At 39.7% G+C, this 20583-nt stretch overlaps 1 protein-coding gene across 2 annotated transcripts in view; it reads left to right on the top strand.

The window, feature by feature from the left end:
* Positions 1-12674, top strand: part of UBE2E2 (ubiquitin conjugating enzyme E2 E2) — a 202055-nt gene extending 189381 nt beyond the window's left edge. For both annotated transcript variants that reach the window (XM_040064040.2, XM_040064050.2), the window contains exon 6: positions 11882-12674. In XM_040064040.2, the coding sequence (XP_039919974.1) occupies positions 11882-11979 (98 nt within the window). In that variant the 3' untranslated portion in view covers positions 11980-12674. The remainder of the gene's footprint in view (positions 1-11881) is intronic.
* The last annotated feature ends 7909 nt before the right edge of the window (positions 12675-20583 follow it).

Raw genomic sequence — 20583 nt, 5'->3', positions numbered from 1 at the left:
TTTTGGGGTTTTTTTGTTTTTTTACATGAATCTTTAAAAGGCTATATGATAAATATACATACCAGGCTTTTAAGTTTGTTGATTTCTGCTCAAGAAGTTTCTGCACAGAGTTTCTTTAAGCTTAGGCTCAACTATCATTAAATTAAAAGTAAATTTAGACAACATATGAGTGATGGATGCTACAAATACAAAAGGTTGCAATTAATTCTTTTTCCAATAAACATGCATAATTTAGAATACTACCAGTGGAGGTTTCCTATGCTCATTACCTCAAAGAGAAGACATGTAAGTTGTGCATGCACATAGTAAATCTTTGTATGAACCAAGACCAAAATAAGTCATCAACATTAAATGTTTAACAATGTGAAGTATTTAAATAAAACTCTTAGTTATTTCTCATACATAAAATACGGATTTCTAGCTTAATTTGAATGAGTTTCCTGATAGAAAGTAAACTACCTTTCAAAATACACCCTAATGTTTGACAGTCATTAAATGTATTTTCCTTGTTTCATGCAGGTTTTGTCTGCCAATACAGACATGTCTTCAATCACATCAGAGTCTTTTTTTCCTTTTGTATGAAGCAGATACATCTCTAGCAGGCTTAACCCATTCTACTGAATATATTTTTCTCACTAATATATACCTGTTTATATTTAAAGGAAAATAAAACTAGAAAATCAATAAATTTAGACGTCACATTCTAATTTCACAATAGTTTAATCGAATATTTATTATTCCCAGCCAGTAAAAATAGCTCAAATCTCAGATGGAGTAAACTGGCATCAGTCCTGCTGAGCTTTTTATACTCCAGATTTTTCATTTAGACTTTGTTCCATTTTACTAAGTGGGGGGTTGTTTTGTGTGTTTGTTGATTTTCTTTTTCCCTGTGTAGCTTTTTTAACATGAAGGCAAGGACAGATTTTCAAATTTCTTGCCATACATTTCTAACTGCCTAAGAACCACCCTCAGGACCTTAATTTGCAAAACTATTTTTAAGACTGATTCTTCCTGCTCCTAAAATACAATTATTTTTGTTTCACCATAGAAATCACACTGCTCCATATTCTTTAAACTCCTGAAAGGAAGCCTGCTACATTTGGCTAACAGATTCCCAAAAAGAATGTAGAGTCAGTCCTAAAAAGCAAAATTTATAAGCTTGGGTATGTTAGCTATTAAATCATTTAGTCTCTCACTTTCTTGCATAGGATTTCAGAAATTAGTATTCCTGAGTCATTCAGATTCTACCTTCAGAGATGATTTACACCTCTGCAAGACGTGTCTCTCGTATTTTGCATGGCTAATTTTCTACATTATTCAGCAGGGGAGGAGGAAACAGTTGTTTTTTTTTTACAGTTTTGCAGATCTATCAAAGGCAATAAATAAAACAAATTATATGCAGTGTGTGTTTCAGAATCCCTATTTTCACAGCAAATTAAGTTCAGGTGCATTAGATGGAGTTGTAGACAGCTACCTAAATGCCAGAATATATGGTGCAATTGTCCCAGATTTAAGGATGGGCTGTACTGTAAGATTTCATATTCATGTGGGATACAGAAATAGAGCTTTGATTAGTAAATTCTTTACAGAATTTTCCATCTGTACAAGGCTTAGAAAAAGCCTGCTATGGAGTGGAGCATTTACAACTCCAATATGAATTAGATTTCAGAAATTTCTCAGAGGCTGGAATCCTCATTGCTTGGATTTTTATAATATTGATTAGATAAAATGGCTGTATAAAGTGCCATGAAAATAGAACTTACTCTAAGACATAATATTATAGTAGCAAAAAGAATTACTTAATGACTTTCCATGTCTTTTTCATCTCTACCTTGTATAGCTTTTCTCTACAGCTCAATCTTAGGACTCTTTATGCCAAAGCCTGCAATCATTTTGCAAAGTGATTATCATTTAGTCAGGCATGCCAGTGGAGCCAATGTGACCCTTCAGGCAGGAAGGATAAGATTTCCAAATAAAGTTATTTTAACTGTTACTCTATAAGAAATTATTGCTGTAAAATATCACACATTCAATCTTTTTTCAGCATTGCCATGTAACTTCATTGCAAGTAATCCAGGAGTAAAACTGGCCTACATGATGAGTGCTACTTATTTTGTTCAACCTGTTTTTTTCCTTCTAGTCCTATTAGAACCTGTTCATAATTAGGCATAATTATATTCATGTTCTGAAGTTAATCTAGAGCTGGACAGTCAGTTGGTTTCTAAAATGGGGTTATTTTCTCGCTCCCCTGCAGGTTCCTCGGTCATTGCTTGTGGAGATAGGGAATGGCGAAGTCTGACTGGTTTTTGTGTTATTGGGTAACAGAAAGAAGTGTGTTCATGCAAGGCACACCTATTCCTGTTCCAGTGGATGTTTAACTTGCCAAGGGATTTCAGGCCTTGGGCTATGAAAGAGTTTTATTTAGTAGGCCTTTAGAAGGGATAAAATTCTTCACTAACCCCGCCTTTTGTAAATAAAGGCCTCTTGTATTCTTTTGACATTTTTATGGGATTCTTAATAGCAGTTTTGGATTTAAATTTGACAAATTAGTAATGAGGTTTGGATTTAAATTTGACAAATTAATAATGAGATTTAATAGGACGAGACGGGGAAAATCAGATTAAACCAAAGTAAGCAGCATTCATAGCATATGTAGGCTTTTCTGGTTTTTTTAAGGATGAATTGCAATAAAGGTATAAAGGGACAGATTCAAGAGCGGGATTCAGATGGCTCCTGCATCTGACCTAAAATAGGTATGTTTAAGTTGAAGATTTTTGATATTGCTCCCATTCAAACACTCTTCTAAGGGTGAAGATGGCTTTAGGATTAATTTTTCTCTCAGTATCTAAATGTCTCTCAGTGTCTAAAAGATCAGACAATGCAGCAACATGTCCTCGCCTCCCTGTCCTCTGGGAATCCACATGATAAGTGAATCCTCTAGGACCCCCTGGTTTTCTTGCAGAGCAATCCACCTTTGGTACCTGTGATTATAAGATGTATAACCCCTCACAAAAAATGGTCGCAGAGAATAGCTTTACCCGCAGTTGCTTAGGGTTAAACTGTTTGCTCAGGATGTGTAAGACCAGTGGGTCAATCCTTTGCCTGGAGGAAGTGATTAGTGGGAAATAAGGAGAGACAAATCCAGAGGAAGACTGGTTCCATTATCTTTAGAGCGAAGAAATGCCAAACACAGGAGCATTCCTACAGAATAGCTATCCCTCCCTTAGTGAATCTTCAGACACACACAAAAAAGTCACATCCACGGTGCTTTTCTGAAAATACAGTTATGACCCTATGGATAAAAGCCAGTTTAATTATGGGTCTTAGCATTTTGGTTGCTTGACAACATGTTGAGATCCGAGGGCTGTGATTTTCTTATTATCCACTCACAGCCATCTTCCACAAGGTAAATGCAATATTGCTGTAACTTCTTCAAATTTTATCAAACCACATGCCATGTAATGTCTTTCAAATTAAGTTTTACAGTTACTAACACCTTTTTATTAATTTTTTTCTAATAGCAACGACTGCTTCTCAATTGAGTTCGTTATTATGAACAGACACATTGCTAATGTATCTGTGCTTTTAATATTGAGACGCATCCAAGCATCAAAGTGAAGTGTGTTATTTCAGAATTTTAATTGTTCCAGCGTACTGGCACTTCTAATAGGTGCATGTTCTTCCTTAATTAAAGACAACTCTTCAAGATCGGTACACTGTGCCTCGCTGATCCATGATTGCCTCAGCTAACTCCCGGTCAGCCAGTAACGTTTATAGAAATCCTGCTAAAAACTGAAGACTGAAAAAAAAAAAATCTTTCTCTTTAAACAAGAATGATTTCCCTTGGCAAGATAAAGAGATGAATCACTGCCAACACTTTCCTTTAAGAGCTGCGTTAATAAAATTGGGCCAGATAATACTCCTTATTTCTGAAACATCTTTTTCTTAGGCAGCCTCATATTTCACACAGGTCTGTGGTAGGTAGCCTGACAGCGATCAAACACAAGTCTAGAGAGAGGAATGAATTTCTCCCTCCATGCTTACAAAATGGATATTTTAGTAAATGGAGGTTTCCTAAACTAGATTTGCAGAGCCCTTTTATTTTTGAAGATAGGTAACATTTTTTCTCCAGACAACAGTTTGGACATCGTAATCAAGTCACGTATGTTTGTGTAACTGCAATCATTGCACAAACTTAACAGAGGTCAAATGTATTTCTGGCAATTCTACAGAGCTCAAAATTTAGAGTCAAGTCGTGAATAGCAGTCTTTTTTGTGATGTACATGTGTACAGCCATATTTATGAAAGTATCCAGATACTTTGCCTGGATAAGGACCTTTAGTCCAGCTTCACAGATGGGAAGCTAAGGCACCCTATTGTAAGGCCACTTGACTTTCTTTCTATATATATTAGAATGTTTCTATTGAATGTTGAGAAGTGACCAGACAAATCTGTAAAGCTAGTTCCTGAAATGAGAAGCAGACTTCATTATGTGTCATATTGTATGGTTTCTACTGTGAACTATAATTTCTAAAATTGATACTAGCTTCACTGACTTTTTTCCTAGTACATTTTTGATCTTTCTAGAATTTGCTCCTTTCTCCTCTAATGACAACCATTTTTCTTTACTGAAACAGCTAATTTTATTTGTTCTCTTTTTTTAATACAGTGTTTATTGACCACTTTATCATTCCTCTGTGTTGCTTTCAAAGAGCCCCACAGATGGTTAAACACGTTCTGTGTGGATAGTTAAAATTGTGATTTTGTGAAAGTCGGGAATAAATTGTAGTTCAGCTTGTAGGCTGTGTAAAGCAATTCAGAGCCCTGCTACCCCCCTTTGTTCTGCCTTGAATCACGCTGTTGTTCCAGTTCGTGCGCGTGTGTTGATCAGGCTCCCAACCGCGAGCTCGTTTTATTGCTGCACAAACAGGGATTAGTGCTGCCGCACTCCTTTTCACCCGTGCCCTGGGTTTGAGCACTCTTTTTCAAAGATGAAAGGTTACTGGAGTAATTCGGTATGCCACTTCACCTGTCCCTGCCTCCAAAGAACTACTTAGTCTGTGCATTATTATTAATGATAGCAAAAGAGAGCAACACTGCTGCTCTAGGATCACCAAAGGATGCTATGATGCATTCCACATATCTCATTTTCTACATCAAGACTCACAGTATCCTTGACATGGTCTTCTAAGAGTTCACTGAGTTTGAAACAGGTGATATGTGGCTAACTATGAAAACTTCCCGAGGCGAAGTGACACAATAAATAAAATTACTCACAAACAATTCATCTTCTCTTAATCCCTTCCTCCTGGAGTACTAAATTGTTCTGTGACATGTTTGGTATATCATGTCTCACACTGCCTTTGCAGTTTTCACTGACTGGTCTTTTTATAATACTAACCTGAATACCACTGAAAACAACATAAGAAAGTATAATTACATATTAAATTATTTTTAAATGAAGTTTAAGGGTGGTTTTAGTGTGAACAAAACTGTCAGCATTTGCTGTTAAGAGAACTGGTGTTTCGGTGAAGTATTAGTTTCTGCTCTTGGCCCGGTCCTACTTTTTTTCTTTTTTAGTTTGCCTTTAAGGTTGGTACAATATTTAAACCAACAAAAAATGGATTCAGAAATCTTGGCTTTCACTGCAAGCCAGTATGGGAATGTATTCTGTCCTGCACTCCTATTTGCAATGAAAGCACCAAACAAAACATAGTTACTGAAAATATAAACTTTTATTCTGGGGATGTTTGGTTTTGGGGTAACCAATCCTGCCTGTACTGCTGTATAAAAATTACTCCAATGCAGGTATCCTGTAGATGACATACAGAGCACATCAACTTTTCCTTAAAAAAAACAAAACTAAGCACTCCACATTTTTAATTGAAAAACAAATACAGCATAATATCTGGTAAGAGAGGCTGTCCTAAAAGAAACAAACAAAAGAAGTAGTATTTCCTAAACCAAAAACATTTCTAAATGTGTAACTGAAGTTAAAATAACTAGAAAATTACTTATTTGTTTCATCCTGTGATGTCACACATCCTGTCCAAAGAATAGGAAACATTTAATTTTTGCTGACTGCTGTTTCAGTGCAGGTAGTTCTGTAGAGCCTCTCATTGGGGTCCTCTCACAGCTCTGAGCATGGAGTTGTTTACTTCAGGAGAAGGAGTAAGACCTTTCAAATTACATCTAACCTTTGGAAATTCTTCCACTTTAATTCTGCTCTTCAGCTGGAGCCCAACTCTTTACAGCCTGATACAGAGCTGAATCTAAACCTGGACCAAGAAAAAAGTACACTCTAACTATTTGGCTGAAGAAACTGTGAGATTTTTATAGGGCTGTGGGGTTTTTTAGGTTTTAAGGTACTCCAGAAATTGAGAACGCACTTGTGGTGGTATAATAACTGGCTCCATCAGCTGTTCTCTATTAAAACTGCAAAATACGGCAATGAAAATAGAATTCTACTTTATAAATGCTCATAAAAAATATGTAAAATGCTTACAAACACCCATAATGTATGTTTTAAGTCTAAATGTGTGTCTCTTTAACCATGTTGGCATTACCGATTGGAATTTCATTGCATATTGTGTGCTTGATGGGGAAGGCACATTGAAATCAAGCTGTTAAACACACCATCTCCGTTTTTTATTTCACTGGAGTATGTTTGCTGTATTTTTAAAAGAGCATTGCAAAGCCCAGGAGATGAATTCTGCTCTGAAATTGCTATTTGCTGACATAGAAATAGCTGTAAAAATACAAGCCGAGAAAAATACAGTGTAGCAATATATTTTCATTTATTTGGGGGGAAAGTAGCTTTTAAAGAAGAATTATAGTCTGTCTTCTGAATGATAAAGCAGTTTAACTAGCATTAAACACAGCTGAAATTTTGTAATGACCAAACCTCAGCTCATCCAAATCCCCAATAGCATTAACTCCCTAGAACTGAACTGTAAATTTGATTAGCCTTACAATAGACATGAGACACAAATGTTCTTCCTTAAACAGTCACATTAAGTGGCTGCAAAAGAAGATGACAAGGTATTGTAGAGCAGTGCATCCAACCTTTTTAAGCTAGAGACAAGCTCCAGGTCACCCAGCATTCAGAACCACATAAATACAGGGCAATTTCAGGAATTCTGATATAACATGAGGATTACATATGGTGAGGTGAGGGGGGATGTAGCAGCTGCAGTCTTCCTGTAAATCATCCAGATTTTTTTTTCATAGTCTAGTTCTTTGGATTGACATTTTCCTTGTAAACTACATTGCTGAAACATAGCTTCTGTCCTTGCCTGTATAACATGGTGCCTTTTTTTATATATTTTCATTACTCATGCACTGTCCTCTGACATGAAATTCCATCCTGTAATTCCTGGTGTGTTAATGTTTTGCATTGAGTTAATCAGAGTACGGGATAACAAATTTCCTTTACGGAAGTTAAAGGTTATGGAGGCATCCTAGGGTTTTTAGAAATTCAAACCCAGTCTAGGGAGGGTTTTTAGAAGTTCATAGTCTGGGACTGGAAGGAACAGTCAATTACAAGGCCTTAAAGAGTTCTGGGTCCCCCGGTGAGCTGAGGGTGTGGGCCACAGCACAACTTCCCATGCTCCCTACATGTGGCTGGCACAGGCAGTGCCACCTGCAAACCTGCTCCAGGGATCCAGTGCCACACAGCATCACGAGTCGCTCTGGCTCATCGGGGCTGGCACAGCCACCAGCGCCCCAAAGGCTGGGAAGCCCATTCCTGCCCACAGGACGGGGAAGGAGCTGTGCACAGAGGGTGCCATCCCAGCTCTCAAGCCAGCCACCACACATCTGGTGATCCAAGAGTACATTTCTCCTGCCAGGCCATGAGTTGCATAGATACGCTTTTTATATTAATTTATTGTGGGTTTATTTTAATTTCTTTCACTTGGTTGTTTCAGTAACACATTCCTGGCATAGCTTTATACTCCTATCCCCTGGTAGATTGTTGTCATTTGGACACAGTCCTGTTTAGAGTCAAATTCTTAAATTAACCCTGATTCATTGATGAATCATGCTACTTTAAGGGAAAAAAAAAAAAAAAAAAAAAAAAAAAAAAGAGAGTAAAAGCTAGAGCAGTTTACTAGTTATAGAAACAAGTTTCTAGCATCAAGAGTAAAACCACAGATACATACAAATGGGAAAAAAAAAGAAAGTTTTCTGGTAGTGAGAAATGGAAACAAAAGAAAAATGTTGTTACGAATTTTGAGATCAAATTTTCCTTTTCATTTCTTAATTAGATAGTTTATGCAGCAGTTGTTTTATAAATGGATATTTCACAATAACCCTTAAACAGTGCAGCCCAGCTGAGCACCAGGTGGTGCTCAGCCATGTGCTACACAGCTCAGGGGGGAAAATGGGGACCATTGATTCTTCCTCATAGTTGGTATTTGATAGGATTTCTTCCTCATACTTGATATTTTGTAGGACTTGGGCTCTATAACAAAGGCTTGTGCATGTTGGGAGTTAAATTTTTAATTCTTTTCATTAGGATGCCTCAGTTTATCTTGTTATCTCTGTTATGGCCTGTCGTGGGGAATGACGTAGCAGCGGTGACTCGGGACTCGGGAAGTGTTGAGAGATGTGTCTCCTGCTGGCTGGAGCTGCCAACACAGACGAGGGAGAGACCAATGGCATTTCTGGAGCTCCCACACTGTCCTTACATCCTGTGGCATAAATGCAGCGTGCTGCTTCAAATTGACCAGTGCGCCCCTGGTTGGGTGGCCCTGGTCTGAAGTTTAAATTTTGCTCCTCACCAGCTGTCCTGGCTTCCCAAACAAAGCAGTTGTGCCTCCTGATGGCTTTAGGCTTCACAGCAACTGCTAAAATATGCCAGTTCTTCAAACACCTACTGAAGTCTCCTTTTTACTGTCCTCATAAATATCTATGTGTGACACACCTCCAGACCCTCTTACAGAGATGTGAAATAGCTGAGCCTCGCTGTCAATAACTATTTTCTATTCCTTGAAATAAATTCCTTGCTCCCAAATGAGCAAGTGGCTTTCCCAAACTGTGGGTTTGGGGTTTTTTTTATTCAATATTGTTATAAACAATAAAACATACAGCCAAACTGAAAAAAAAGAAAAAAAAAATCAATGTCATTGCTGTAATTGCTGAAAAGTACCTTTTATTAGCATTCACTTGGCAGCTAGCTTTGGGTGCAGCTGGTCCTGCTCATGCTACAGCAAACAAGGAGCTCTCTTTGCTTCCACAGTCCTACTTCATACAGGCAGACATCAGTGGAGGGAGGCACTGTCTTGGGGGGAGCACCTGAGATGATTGATAGCTGATTCTCAGGTCACTCAGTAGGAATTTGCACACCTAAAACAAAAGCTTTGTAGACATGTCACCTCCACTCTTTCAACCGCCAGACAAAACACTGAAGAGACAAAGGCTTGAACATATGGATAAATAAACAGCCCCGTTCTTTCTAGTACTGGACTTGAACAGATTTCCACACCTTACCAAGAACTCCTCTCACTGGTTCTCTCACCCAAAGGAAAGGAGACATCCTCCCATGCTGGGAGGAGGTTGGGGGGAAGAGCCTGTACCTTCCAGAGCCTTGTAAATACATACGTTGTTGAAATATTTTCTTGCTCCTAAAAGGAGATATAGATGAAACCCTACACTAGGAAACAAAGCATTCTAATTACCATCCAGGTTTGGGGATGATGATGTGATCCTCAGTATCCTTGCAGTATATCAAGGAAATCAATTTACAGCTCTCAATGTGAAAGACATGCTTTTGCAGAAACATTCATCCTCCCCATAAAAAAAAGCTTCCAGATCTGAACTAGATAAACCTTTACTTCAGCACATCACTCTTCACTGACTCGTACAAGGTTTTATAAAGACCTCAGAGGCATCACTAAACCTCAATAAGAACTTGCCGCATTCCAGATCATAATGCTGTGATGTTCCCGCAACCCTTCCCAGCCAGATGCCTCAGAGGCCAAACCCCACCTTCCCCTACAAGCATGAAAACCAGGATATGCTTCAAATTTTGCTTCAAAGATTCCTTTCAAGTTCAACCCTTAGTCTCCATTTGTCCACAAGTCTGTGGAAGTGTTTTTTTGCACAGGGGCCTTGTGTCCGAGGAGGCTGTGGGAATTTGCTGCAGTGCTCTCATTCTCATCCCCAAGCTACCATTACACTGTGACAAGGTTTCCCTGTTGCTGTTTCGGGAAATCTTTTGCAAAGAGAAATGTTGCCTTTTCCTATTGCTCAGGCTTCCCATTTACCCTGCAGTGCTTCTCAAACCTCATTCCAGCCACAAATAACTTTTTGTTACTTAAGTGCCTGTAGACTGTTAACCTCCTACTTGCACAGGACAAAATCCCTCAGATAATTCCCTACACAGTTTTTCTCCCTGGCTGTGGAGTTAAAGGTGATATACTTTCTAGCCTAGGACTTTTAAACTCTATCTTGGGCCAGATACACTACTTTTACACACATGCATGTAAAAATAATCAAGCCCAGACCTCAGTGACCTCCTCTGGATATATTAAGATATTAAAGGTAAGCACATGCAGTGTTTGCAGGGCAGAGGCTACAGGGATTTAGTACACTGCAGTCACAGTGATAACTTGTCTTACTAATTTAGGAGGTGCAAACTTAAGATTCAAATCACAGGCTCTTCCTGAAAGTGCAGGTTATGCATGGAAAGCGAAAGAATTTGTTTTATTAGATATTACTCACTAATACTCGGTGAAATTGGCAGTCAGCCAATCAAACTATTTTTGGCTTAGCCAACATGTTTCCCCTATCATAAACTCTTATCATCAACAACCAAACAAAAAAGCCCAGATTTACTCTGCTTGACGGAAGGCCTAACATCTTGTCCTGGGAATTTCAGTGGTTAACAGTGCAAGCACCACACTCAGATTACAACTGTACCGAGAAAGCTGATGCTCACACTGTTCAATGGCACCATCTTCAGACAACAAAGCTGATTATTACCTGGCTTTCACAAGAAGTCACATTCATCTGTCCTAAGTCAGGGAAAAGTGTGGTATCAGTGCCTCTGGACTTGCACAGTACAATCGCAGAACATTTACTGCTGCAGCAGAAATATGAAGCGTATGGGTTCCCCGCAAAAAAAGGTGGAATGTATAAATTTTGTCTGCTTAAACTGAGAAGAGAAAAATGTTGTCTGAAAAAGAAAAATGTTGATGAAATACAGTCACTTACGGGAATGTCTTGTCTTGGATTTTTTGGTTTTTTTGGGGAATGATTGGTTTTGATTAATTATTTGTGAAGTAATTCATAGATCCAGACCATATCATGCAGCATTCTGGCCATAGGAATGCTCAGAAGGATCCCATGAATTAAATAATTCCAAAATCCCAAAATTTGGAATGAACTTCTGTTGCTTTGAAAATAGTACTTGCTACCCTAATTCCTTACATTTCTTTATGCTTTGAAACTAAAAATAGTTTTATATATATATATATATATATTCAACCTGATAATAGAAATAGAGCTCATCATCCTCTTCTTGGGTGGGGATATGAATAGTTGTGGGAGTCTAATACCATAAATAAATTACATCACTTGAAGGTGCGTTTTAGCTCAAAATAAAATTATCTGAACTTTTTTTGTGAGGTAGAACTTCAGAAAATTGTTTCAGTTATATGTTTACGAGACATGTATAGCTAGTTGCCATCCATCTCCCCCTCATCTCCTTCCTTCCATGCTTTGAAAGCAAGGCTGGTATATGAAAACAAGGCTGGTATATGTAGGCACCTCGTTCTTGCAGTTAGACCTGCCAGAACCGAATGAATGCGGATCTTAAAACATCCTTTTCATCCTCCCGAGGCTGACACACGTTTGACGGTTTGTGTTTCCTTTTCAGCTGACCCCCTGGTTGGAAGCATTGCCACTCAGTACATGACTAACAGAGCAGAGCACGACAGAATGGCCAGACAGTGGACCAAGAGATACGCCACATAGGAACCTCCTCTAGGATTTGCTGGACCTGTGCAAGCACATTCACTAAGTGCATCAATAGCCCTTCCCTTCATTCTTATTTTTTATTAATTTTTGAACCGTTTTGTGACAAAAGGTTGTCCTTACTTCCTTTTTTTGTTTCGTTTTGGTTTATTTTTATTTTTATTTGTTCTGGGGTTTTTTGTTCTGTTAACTTGAAAGTTGTTTCCCTCAAATGTAGACAGGGAATTTTGGTTATCAGTGCAAAGAATGTTGGATCTGTAATAGTATAGAGCTTTATCAGAAAGCTTTGTATTAATGTGTGGGGGTTTTGTTTTATTTTTTTCTTTCATGTGGTTTTGGGGAAAACAAACAAATTCAGAATTATATCTCGTTTCTACTTAAATGTAGTGTTTAGGGTTATTTTTTTGTACTGAAGTCTTTAATGGTGGGTGCATGCTACTGGGAACAAGTTTTGTATAAAAGCTTAAAATCAAGAATCACTGTGCATTACTAAGACTGTGTTTATCACTAGCCTTCTGTTTCCCACACAAAAGGCTATTGCATTGAACAAATTAATATGTATTTTGATTTACTTAAAAAACAGAAAAAAAAGTGCTTGTAAATTTCTTAGGGACCTGCCACTTTTGACTGTGGATCAGTTGATGTACACTTGTATTATTAAAGCACTCAATAAAACACTGTGGCTGATAAATGCACTTCTTGCAGGACGGTGCTTTTGCGTTTATGCAGCATAGGCTGCTTAGTCCTCACATAATTCAACTGCAGGTTAAAAAACTATTTTTAGACCTGAACTATTCACTTCTTCTCAACAATGTATTTCTTAACTTAGGATTCTTCATTGTGTCTTTCTTCATATACAAACATTTTTCAAATTTCAAGGCCTTTCTTTCACGTGCTCAGTCTGTGCTCAGCCTTGCTATTCAGAAGCCTCTTGCTGCATCTTTTACTCTGTGGCTTCACCGTATCCATCTTGTTACATTTAAAATAGTTGGCAATAAAAATAGCCTTGCAGTGAAAGCAGAATATTGATGTTGATTTTATACAGCAGGCTTCATTTTGCCTTTCTCCAAGCTCTTTGACTGTAAAAGCAACTGTTATTAAAAAAAAATAAAAAATGAAGGTTTTTGATGGGAAAATTGAGCCCACTGCACCAATCATTCCCAGCACATTCAATGATAAGGGTATTTCTATTCAGATTTGACCTTCAGGCTAATTTTAGATATGCAGCCATGGAGGGAAAACTTCTACTTGGCTAAGGAAATGTGTGGGTGTAGTGATTTAGAAAATATATACTGTGATGCTGATAGCTGAATGTTCTTTGTGTTGCAAGGCGTATTGGAAAACCCCTGTCTCATATAATTAAACGTTACAGATGCTATATACAGTGCTTGCCTGCCCTCTCCCCTCTCTCCTTGCCTCTTATGTTTGAAGAAGATCTTATCTTAAAGAAGATACATTACAGCAGGGTCACATACAGGGAGACCCGATCCCATCACACTTCAACCCAGTTCAACTGTCATGAAAACCAAAGCGGTCAAAGCAACACCACAGGGCCTCTGCACCCACCACTGCATTGCCCAGCATTTCCAGGCTCTGTTGTTTTTCTCTTGGTCATTTGTTAATAAATTGAGCAGACTGTTTCAATCTGCTGGTGAGTTGCCCTCTGCTTGAAGAAAAGCTGAACGTTGATGTAGTTGTAGAAGGTCTGTAGCTATCACCCTGAGAACCATGGGGATCTCAAAGAAATAATCAGACTCTCTTGATCAAAGCAAATAGAGAATCTTCTGGTGTCTGTAGAAGCCAAGTGTTTACAAGCCCAGCCGTACAACATTGCGAGGCCAATGGGTCCTAAATACGGACATGAAAGAACAATGGCGTTTCGAAAACAAGCAAAACACAAAACCCAGACTTCTCTCAACCAGAAGTTCTTACTTCTGGTTCAAAAGCTGTGGACTCAAATTTTCAGATAAGTTGCCCTTTCTGTGGAGCTGTACAGTCACATTGTCCGGAATAATAGAAAACTACTGCCTTAAGAACCATGAGGCTCTGAAAGAAATAATGAGCAAGGACCAACCCACATTGATTGAAGCAGATGCAGAGTCTTCTGGCATCTGCAGGAGCCAAATCTTTGCAAGTCTGGCCATAAAACATTCTCCTCTGTTTGCAAATCTGCTCTATTTGCCTCCCAAGTAATTACTTTTCTTCATCTGCTAAACCTGAGAAATATGAAGCATTATTTAAAACCTGCTGTTGTTGCTGAGGAGATATGAGCCATCCCAACATAATTTGGTCTGCCAATAGAGGCCCAGTAAAAATAAAGCATTGGCATAATCTCTTTTTCTCTTTTTTTCTTTTTTTTTTTTTCTTTTTTTTTTTTTTTTTTCTTTTCTTTTTTTTTTTTTTTCCCACTGGGTCTCGGAAATAATTGCACTTTATTGTGTCTTACCTTTGCTCTTCAGATCCTCTCTATATCTATATTTAGCTGACTGCTGCTTCTTCTTTTATGATAGATCATCTTTCTCATTTCTTCTAGTCGATGAAGTCTGTGTGCTGTTTTCAGATAGCTGGGTACGAAGATCTTCAAGTGACTTGCACGTACTAAAACATTCAAGAGCCTACAGCTGGCCTAAAACCACATGCGAAGGCCATCGGTTCAGCAAATCTCAGTATTTTCTCAGGGACACACAAATGCTAAAGCTAGGGCTTGTTCTTTAAAGACATTTTACAGCTGTTCTGAATTCAACTGCAATATCAAGTAAACAATATTTAATTTCCAGTAACCCCAGCTAAATGTCACTGTTCCATACCCTTGGAGTTCAATTCAGATGAAGCAGGAATCAGGGAAACTCTCCAAACTGCATTCCCCATTCACGGATTACTGAAGTGGCGATCACATTCCCTTGTCCAACTGACCAGCTGATTTCCCGCTTCCGAAAATTGCAGGACAACAGTGCTTAAATCAAGGCTTCCAAACCCGTCCTGTGTTTTTGGAGATAGCGTTTCCAGGCTGCTGCAGGAGTGAGCAGGGCCATAAGCCTTTTGATTGCATGCATTGTGGGTGATTGCAGCCAAACAGTTAAAATTCATTACAACCAGCTGCTGTGCCATGAATAAGGCAGGAGCAATTCCTCTTGAAAGACCTTTGTTCATGTTTTCATGCTGTGGGCTGCAGATGAATGGTCATATCCCATGCCCAAGCAGCTCACAGCCCTTCTTCCCTGTTACCCGGTGCAATGATAGCAGGGGAGTATAAAACACTGGTGGGGTTGGGACCCATAGACCCCAGAATTGGGCTCCTCCTTCAAGCCTTCTCAACCTTTTAAATTCTGTCCCAACACATGCTCCGGGGGCAGTGCATGCTCTGGACACTTTCAGCATGCTGATGCGGTGTGCCTTAATCCCTCTGATTTATTCCCCTCACTCACCCATTCCCTCTTTCTGGATCCTTTCTTCTGTTTGATGAATTTGTTACTCACAGCTGAGAGGCCACCCATGACACTGATCCCAGTTCAAATACTGCAGTTGCCTGAGCACAGTAGCCCCTTTGACCCCTGAAGCAGATGCCCAGAGCCTGCCCCCAGGCCCCTCTCCATCCCCCCAGTCTGAGGCAATGTCTGCTAGAACAGGAAAGCAGAGGTGGCTCCAGTGGAGTAGGAAGATGCCTTCAGGCAGTGCAGTAACTACTCCGACTCCAGTGGTATCCGAGGGTCCCTTTTCTCCTTTACAGCCCTCAGAAACTTGTCTTTGAACAGGGACCTCTTACTGCAGGCCTGCATTTTGAGCTGTGAAAACTATAGCCAAGACCCAGTGAAAATACTGTCACCTCCAAAGTCCAAACATTCAGCCTTGGCAGCCACAGTTCCTGCAGAGCCAATTTTCCCTGCTGGTTTTAGTCATCATCCATTAGTCTTTCTTTTCTGCTTCTCATTCCCTTTCATTTCTCCTCCTATCCTTTCCTCCATGACATCAATACTACATCTTGATGTTTCCTTCTCCCTCCTTCCCTTGCCTCAGTCCCAGCTCTGTTTATGGTCATGAAGACACCACGTCTGTAACACCGGAGCTGCTTGAAGTCCCCTGATTTTTAGGTCTTAGAAGCAAGAAAGAGCTTTGTATGAATTAAGTACTTCCTCATTGTGCCATGCCTGGCACTGGCTATAAACTAAATCACTTCTCCCACACACATCATTAGCAGTAATGAAATCCGGGCTGGCCTCCTTAGCATGGCATCCATATGCAAATGAATTTCCAGCTCAAAGGATCTGCAGAGCCAATGCATGGCTGCTTGGGATGCCTCCAGCAGCCTCTCTCAGGTCACAACTGGAATATATTTGGGGACTACTACTTACCAGGAAGAGTTTTATGATACCTTTAAATCCATCATTCTGCACCCTAATTCCATCGTGAACTTTAATAGGGACTTACAGCTCTCTGGAATAATGAAAAGAGCAAAGCAAAACATCCCTTTCATGTCTACTTTGATTGTGAAAGAAAGTAGTCATGGACTAATGGAAGGTTAAAACAAAGGCAGGGCTACTAAGACACTCTAATCCCTTGCCAGTCCTAAAATCCCTTGCCAGTCCTTGGAAAAATCCCACTTCACGTAACAGCTGAATAAAAGATGTATTAATTTCTGTAGACTTTGCAGAGCAAAATCCAAAGACCTCGTTATCCAGGTATCCTAATAGTACATGTGGATGATCAGATCATGCATTTCAGGAGAGGTTTTCAAGGGAAACGTATCAGCTTTCCAGCACCTTCATCTCCTCACCTCAGTCAGGCTGCACAGAGGACTCTCTCCTTGACAGTCCCTTGGGAAACAAGGGCTGGAAACAAGAACCTGGGGTCATTCCTTTTTGTCACTGCTTCTCAAATACACTGACTCACAACAGGCATTTGTTGCTGCAGAATCAGTGCTGGGGTCCCCTTTTGTGTCGCTGAGGACCTTGGGGTCAGGCGAAACAAAGGGTCACACTCCAGTTTCTGTGAAACGCCTCCTTTCTTTGCGGTTGACTCATAGCCTTTGTAAAGCCCTGAATGGAGCCTCTTCACGTGAATGAGGCTCCCACCACACATATCTCAGCGCAGCCCTGCTCTTCCCTTCACTTGTCTTAAACCTGGCAAAGGGACTACTTTGCTCATCAGCTTTGGAAACACCTTGCTGATAGCACAGCTGAACCGGGCACTTGGCCACCTCCAAACTCTTCCATTTACATTTCTTGGGCACCTCTCAATTATATGAACACTTCTCTAGTAATCACTGCTCAATGCCAGGGATCTGCAAAAATCCTGCTTCCTTTGTCCTTTAGACCACATGCAACCTTCATCCCTGCTCCTCTCTGCTGCTCCCCATTTCCTAAACCTGCTTCTTCACTCAGGCTTCAGGCACCCAAGTCCCTTGCTTAGCCCAGCAAACACCAGTCACCTCTGCTCCAGACTGCTCTCAGCCCAGCGCTGTCTCAGTGTGGTGTTCCAACATCTCACTGAAGAGGGGAAAAGTCCACCCCAGCATTAGAGATTGCTGCCATCTTTGCAAAGAAAGAAATTAAAACCTGCTTAATTCTCCTTTATGTTGAAGAGAATGTAATATTCCTGATGCTCAGCACTTACACTAAGGTACAAATCCTCTCTCTGCAAATCTCCTGATCTGAAAGTTCACAACAGCACTCTCCTTTGATCTTCCAGTATTGCAAGCAGTAGCAAAACAGTTTGTATTAAATGCCCTCAACGTTGAATGTCTAATAAACCAAACGGAACTTCCCCCAAAATTTCGATGTAGTGTTAACTTCATCATCTTTACACAGGAAACTAATGGAGTAAATGAAAAAGTCGCTTCTGTTTCCTGTTCTGCTTCATTAAGTGTTGTCCACCCATTACCTCTTACTGCTATTTCAAAAGAAAATCTTCCTGAAATCTACTTAGAATTTAAATCCTTATTGCAAAGCATCAAAGAATAATCACAGTGTGTTCTGTCATATCAAGGTAATCTAATCAGAAAGTCTCACAGCATTATTTATAAACATACATTTTAATGATAATTTAATAATTTATAGGCTTAAAGAAATAGTCTCTTTCTCTTCTATTTCAAAATATACATCATGAAATACTGTATTTCATTACCATGTACATTTGCCATTCTATCTACTTAAAATAAATGCAGATTGGAATAACTGATCAATAATTTTCTAGTGGAAGAAGAAGACTATCTCTTTTGCAGAGCAGCATGTGTGGACTTACTTGTCTTAAAAACATAATCCTATTTGTAACTTCTTCCTTTCAATTTGGATAAAAGATTGAGTGAAATCTGCGAACTACAAAAAATGCCAGTAGTCACTCGAGCCCTGCTGTTGTGCTGGTTGGAGCTGTTAGGTGTAACTACTCTCTTGAATTTCCAGAGGTGGCACTGAAACTCTCGAGGCAGAAGGACAAGAGATGCAGTCAAATGCCAAGAAGAAACAAAAAGTAATTAGAGAAATAAACACAGCACTTATGCACTACAAATTTCCTCCAGCAATGTATATATTCATCCTTTCATCTCCTCTTCCCTCTGCCTCTCCCCTGTCGAGCCCCCAGGAACAGATAGGTGTGTGTATTGTTGCCTTTTTTTTTTTTTTTTTTTTTTTTAATATACATATCCCTGCTCTGGACACATGCTGGCACCTCCAGGACCAAAGAGCATTTGGGTGAAAGCGCAACGACCTGCAGTGATGCACAGAAGGGTGGTTCCATCAATGCAGAAGGTGAAATCTGAAAAAAAAAAAAAAAAAACCAAAAAAAACACCCCACCACACACAAGTAATGCTAACAGGAACTTATGGTGAGGCACTTAGGAATTCAAAAATGGGGAAATGTCAGTAGAAACCTTCCTTAGGTCTAGCAGAGGTAAACTTGTCTGAATAGGTAAATTAAGGATCAAGATGTCACCTTCCAGTCACAAATGATATATTTTTATCCCAAAGTACAGAACAGCTTTTCCCTGTCTAGTGTTGCCCTACAACATGGTAAAGCACAAAGAAGACACTTCCACTAGACACCAAGTACATAGCCCTGAAATTTATAGATAGCCCTTGTCCAGTGAGAGAGAAACATATTGAAATGTTGGTTGCTTAATCCATACGTGCTATTGCATGGTTGAATAAGAATGAATAAAGTCATTAGAAATATTTAAATCTGCCAAAGTAAAATTACTCCTCAGGCTGAACTTCCTAACACTTAATACTTGTCTTTTAAAGACCTTTTCCTCCAAATAAATATTGCTGCTCCCAGAAAGCAGCAAAGCCCATCAGCAAATGAAAAATATCTCCGTGTCTTTATTAAATGGTTGGGGAACAGTAAAATGCATTAGAGTGGGTCGTTCTCCAGGGAAGGGGTAGGGTGCTAAGTAGTGGCTGAAATTACTGCCCTTTTCCCTACAGCGGCTACCGCAGTGCTCCACCCTTCCTGAGCGGGAGGGACAGACCACAGGACCCATGCACAGTCTCAGCCAGCCTGCTCCATGGTTGAACTCAAGCACTGTGAGTGACAGACAGCCTGTGAATCTGCACAGCCATCCTTGATCCACAAAGCTCAGCACGTGAAGATGTTCTTCACAAACAAGAGCTTTTATATTGTAGGTAGTTTTGCCCAGTGGGGAAGATTTCAACAGTATTTTGTAGCAAATCTCGTATAAAACTCATCAGAAAAAAAGTTATCAACTATTTACCTGTGTCACCAGTCCTGCAAATAGTTATACATGGAACTGTATTTCTTGCATATGTATGAGATCTCTCTAACCAGTCTGCTTCAGCTGGCCAAATAACTTTTATCCATTGTTTTTCCTAGATATTTACTTGTTTTTTTTAAGTATTTTGCTTGTTTGCTGTGCTGACCCTAGGTATGGGTTTACTTTACTTCCACAGAAGTACTTAAAAAACAGTCCTGCACGGATTTGCCACGCAAACATCTCAACGCTGAAAATCTGAATATAAAACACCATGTAAACCTAAAAAATTAAATTGCCCGACAGGAATTGATTTTTATTTTCTCAGCTGATAGAAAAGCAAAATATAAAAAACACACTGCACTGAAAAGTAAATTCAATTAAGTGCTAGTGATCTGGGGTATCATTAGTAGCATAAACAAAGAGAGGCGCTGATTCACTCCTTGTGCTCACCCTGGTTCTGATGCTCTAAGCAGCTGCGCTGTGCCAGGAGGAAGCGATCTGGAAGTGGAGGAGTGAGCTCCGGAGATTCTCTGTGGTCTCTCCTCTGGGTCTGATGGCCACCACAGGCGGCCCTGGAGGTGGAAGTTGGGTGGGGAGTGGGTAAGGGGTGAAGACTTTCAGCGCTGACCAGATCATGCATAGACTATGAAAAAAGCTGGTTGCTGAGCCAGGGTAAGTTGGACTTTCACTTGAGGTTAAGGAGAGCTGTCTAATGGCATGATTCCATTTCTATTTATTGAAATCTGGCTGCAATGCTTTTTAGTTTCCTTTTTTGGTTCTCTGAGCTTAAATGTGTTCCCGTTCTTCCTGAATTGACTCCAACTAAAACCGTGTATTCTGAATGTGTATTTGGGCAACAGTGTCATCTGAGGTTGTGGACTGGTGGTACCAATGCTTCTGAC

This window comes from Hirundo rustica, chromosome 1, assembly GCF_015227805.2.
Source record: "Hirundo rustica isolate bHirRus1 chromosome 1, bHirRus1.pri.v3, whole genome shotgun sequence".
NCBI classification, from domain to species: domain Eukaryota; kingdom Metazoa; phylum Chordata; class Aves; order Passeriformes; family Hirundinidae; genus Hirundo; species Hirundo rustica.
This window is presented reverse-complemented; position numbering and strand designations above follow the sequence as displayed.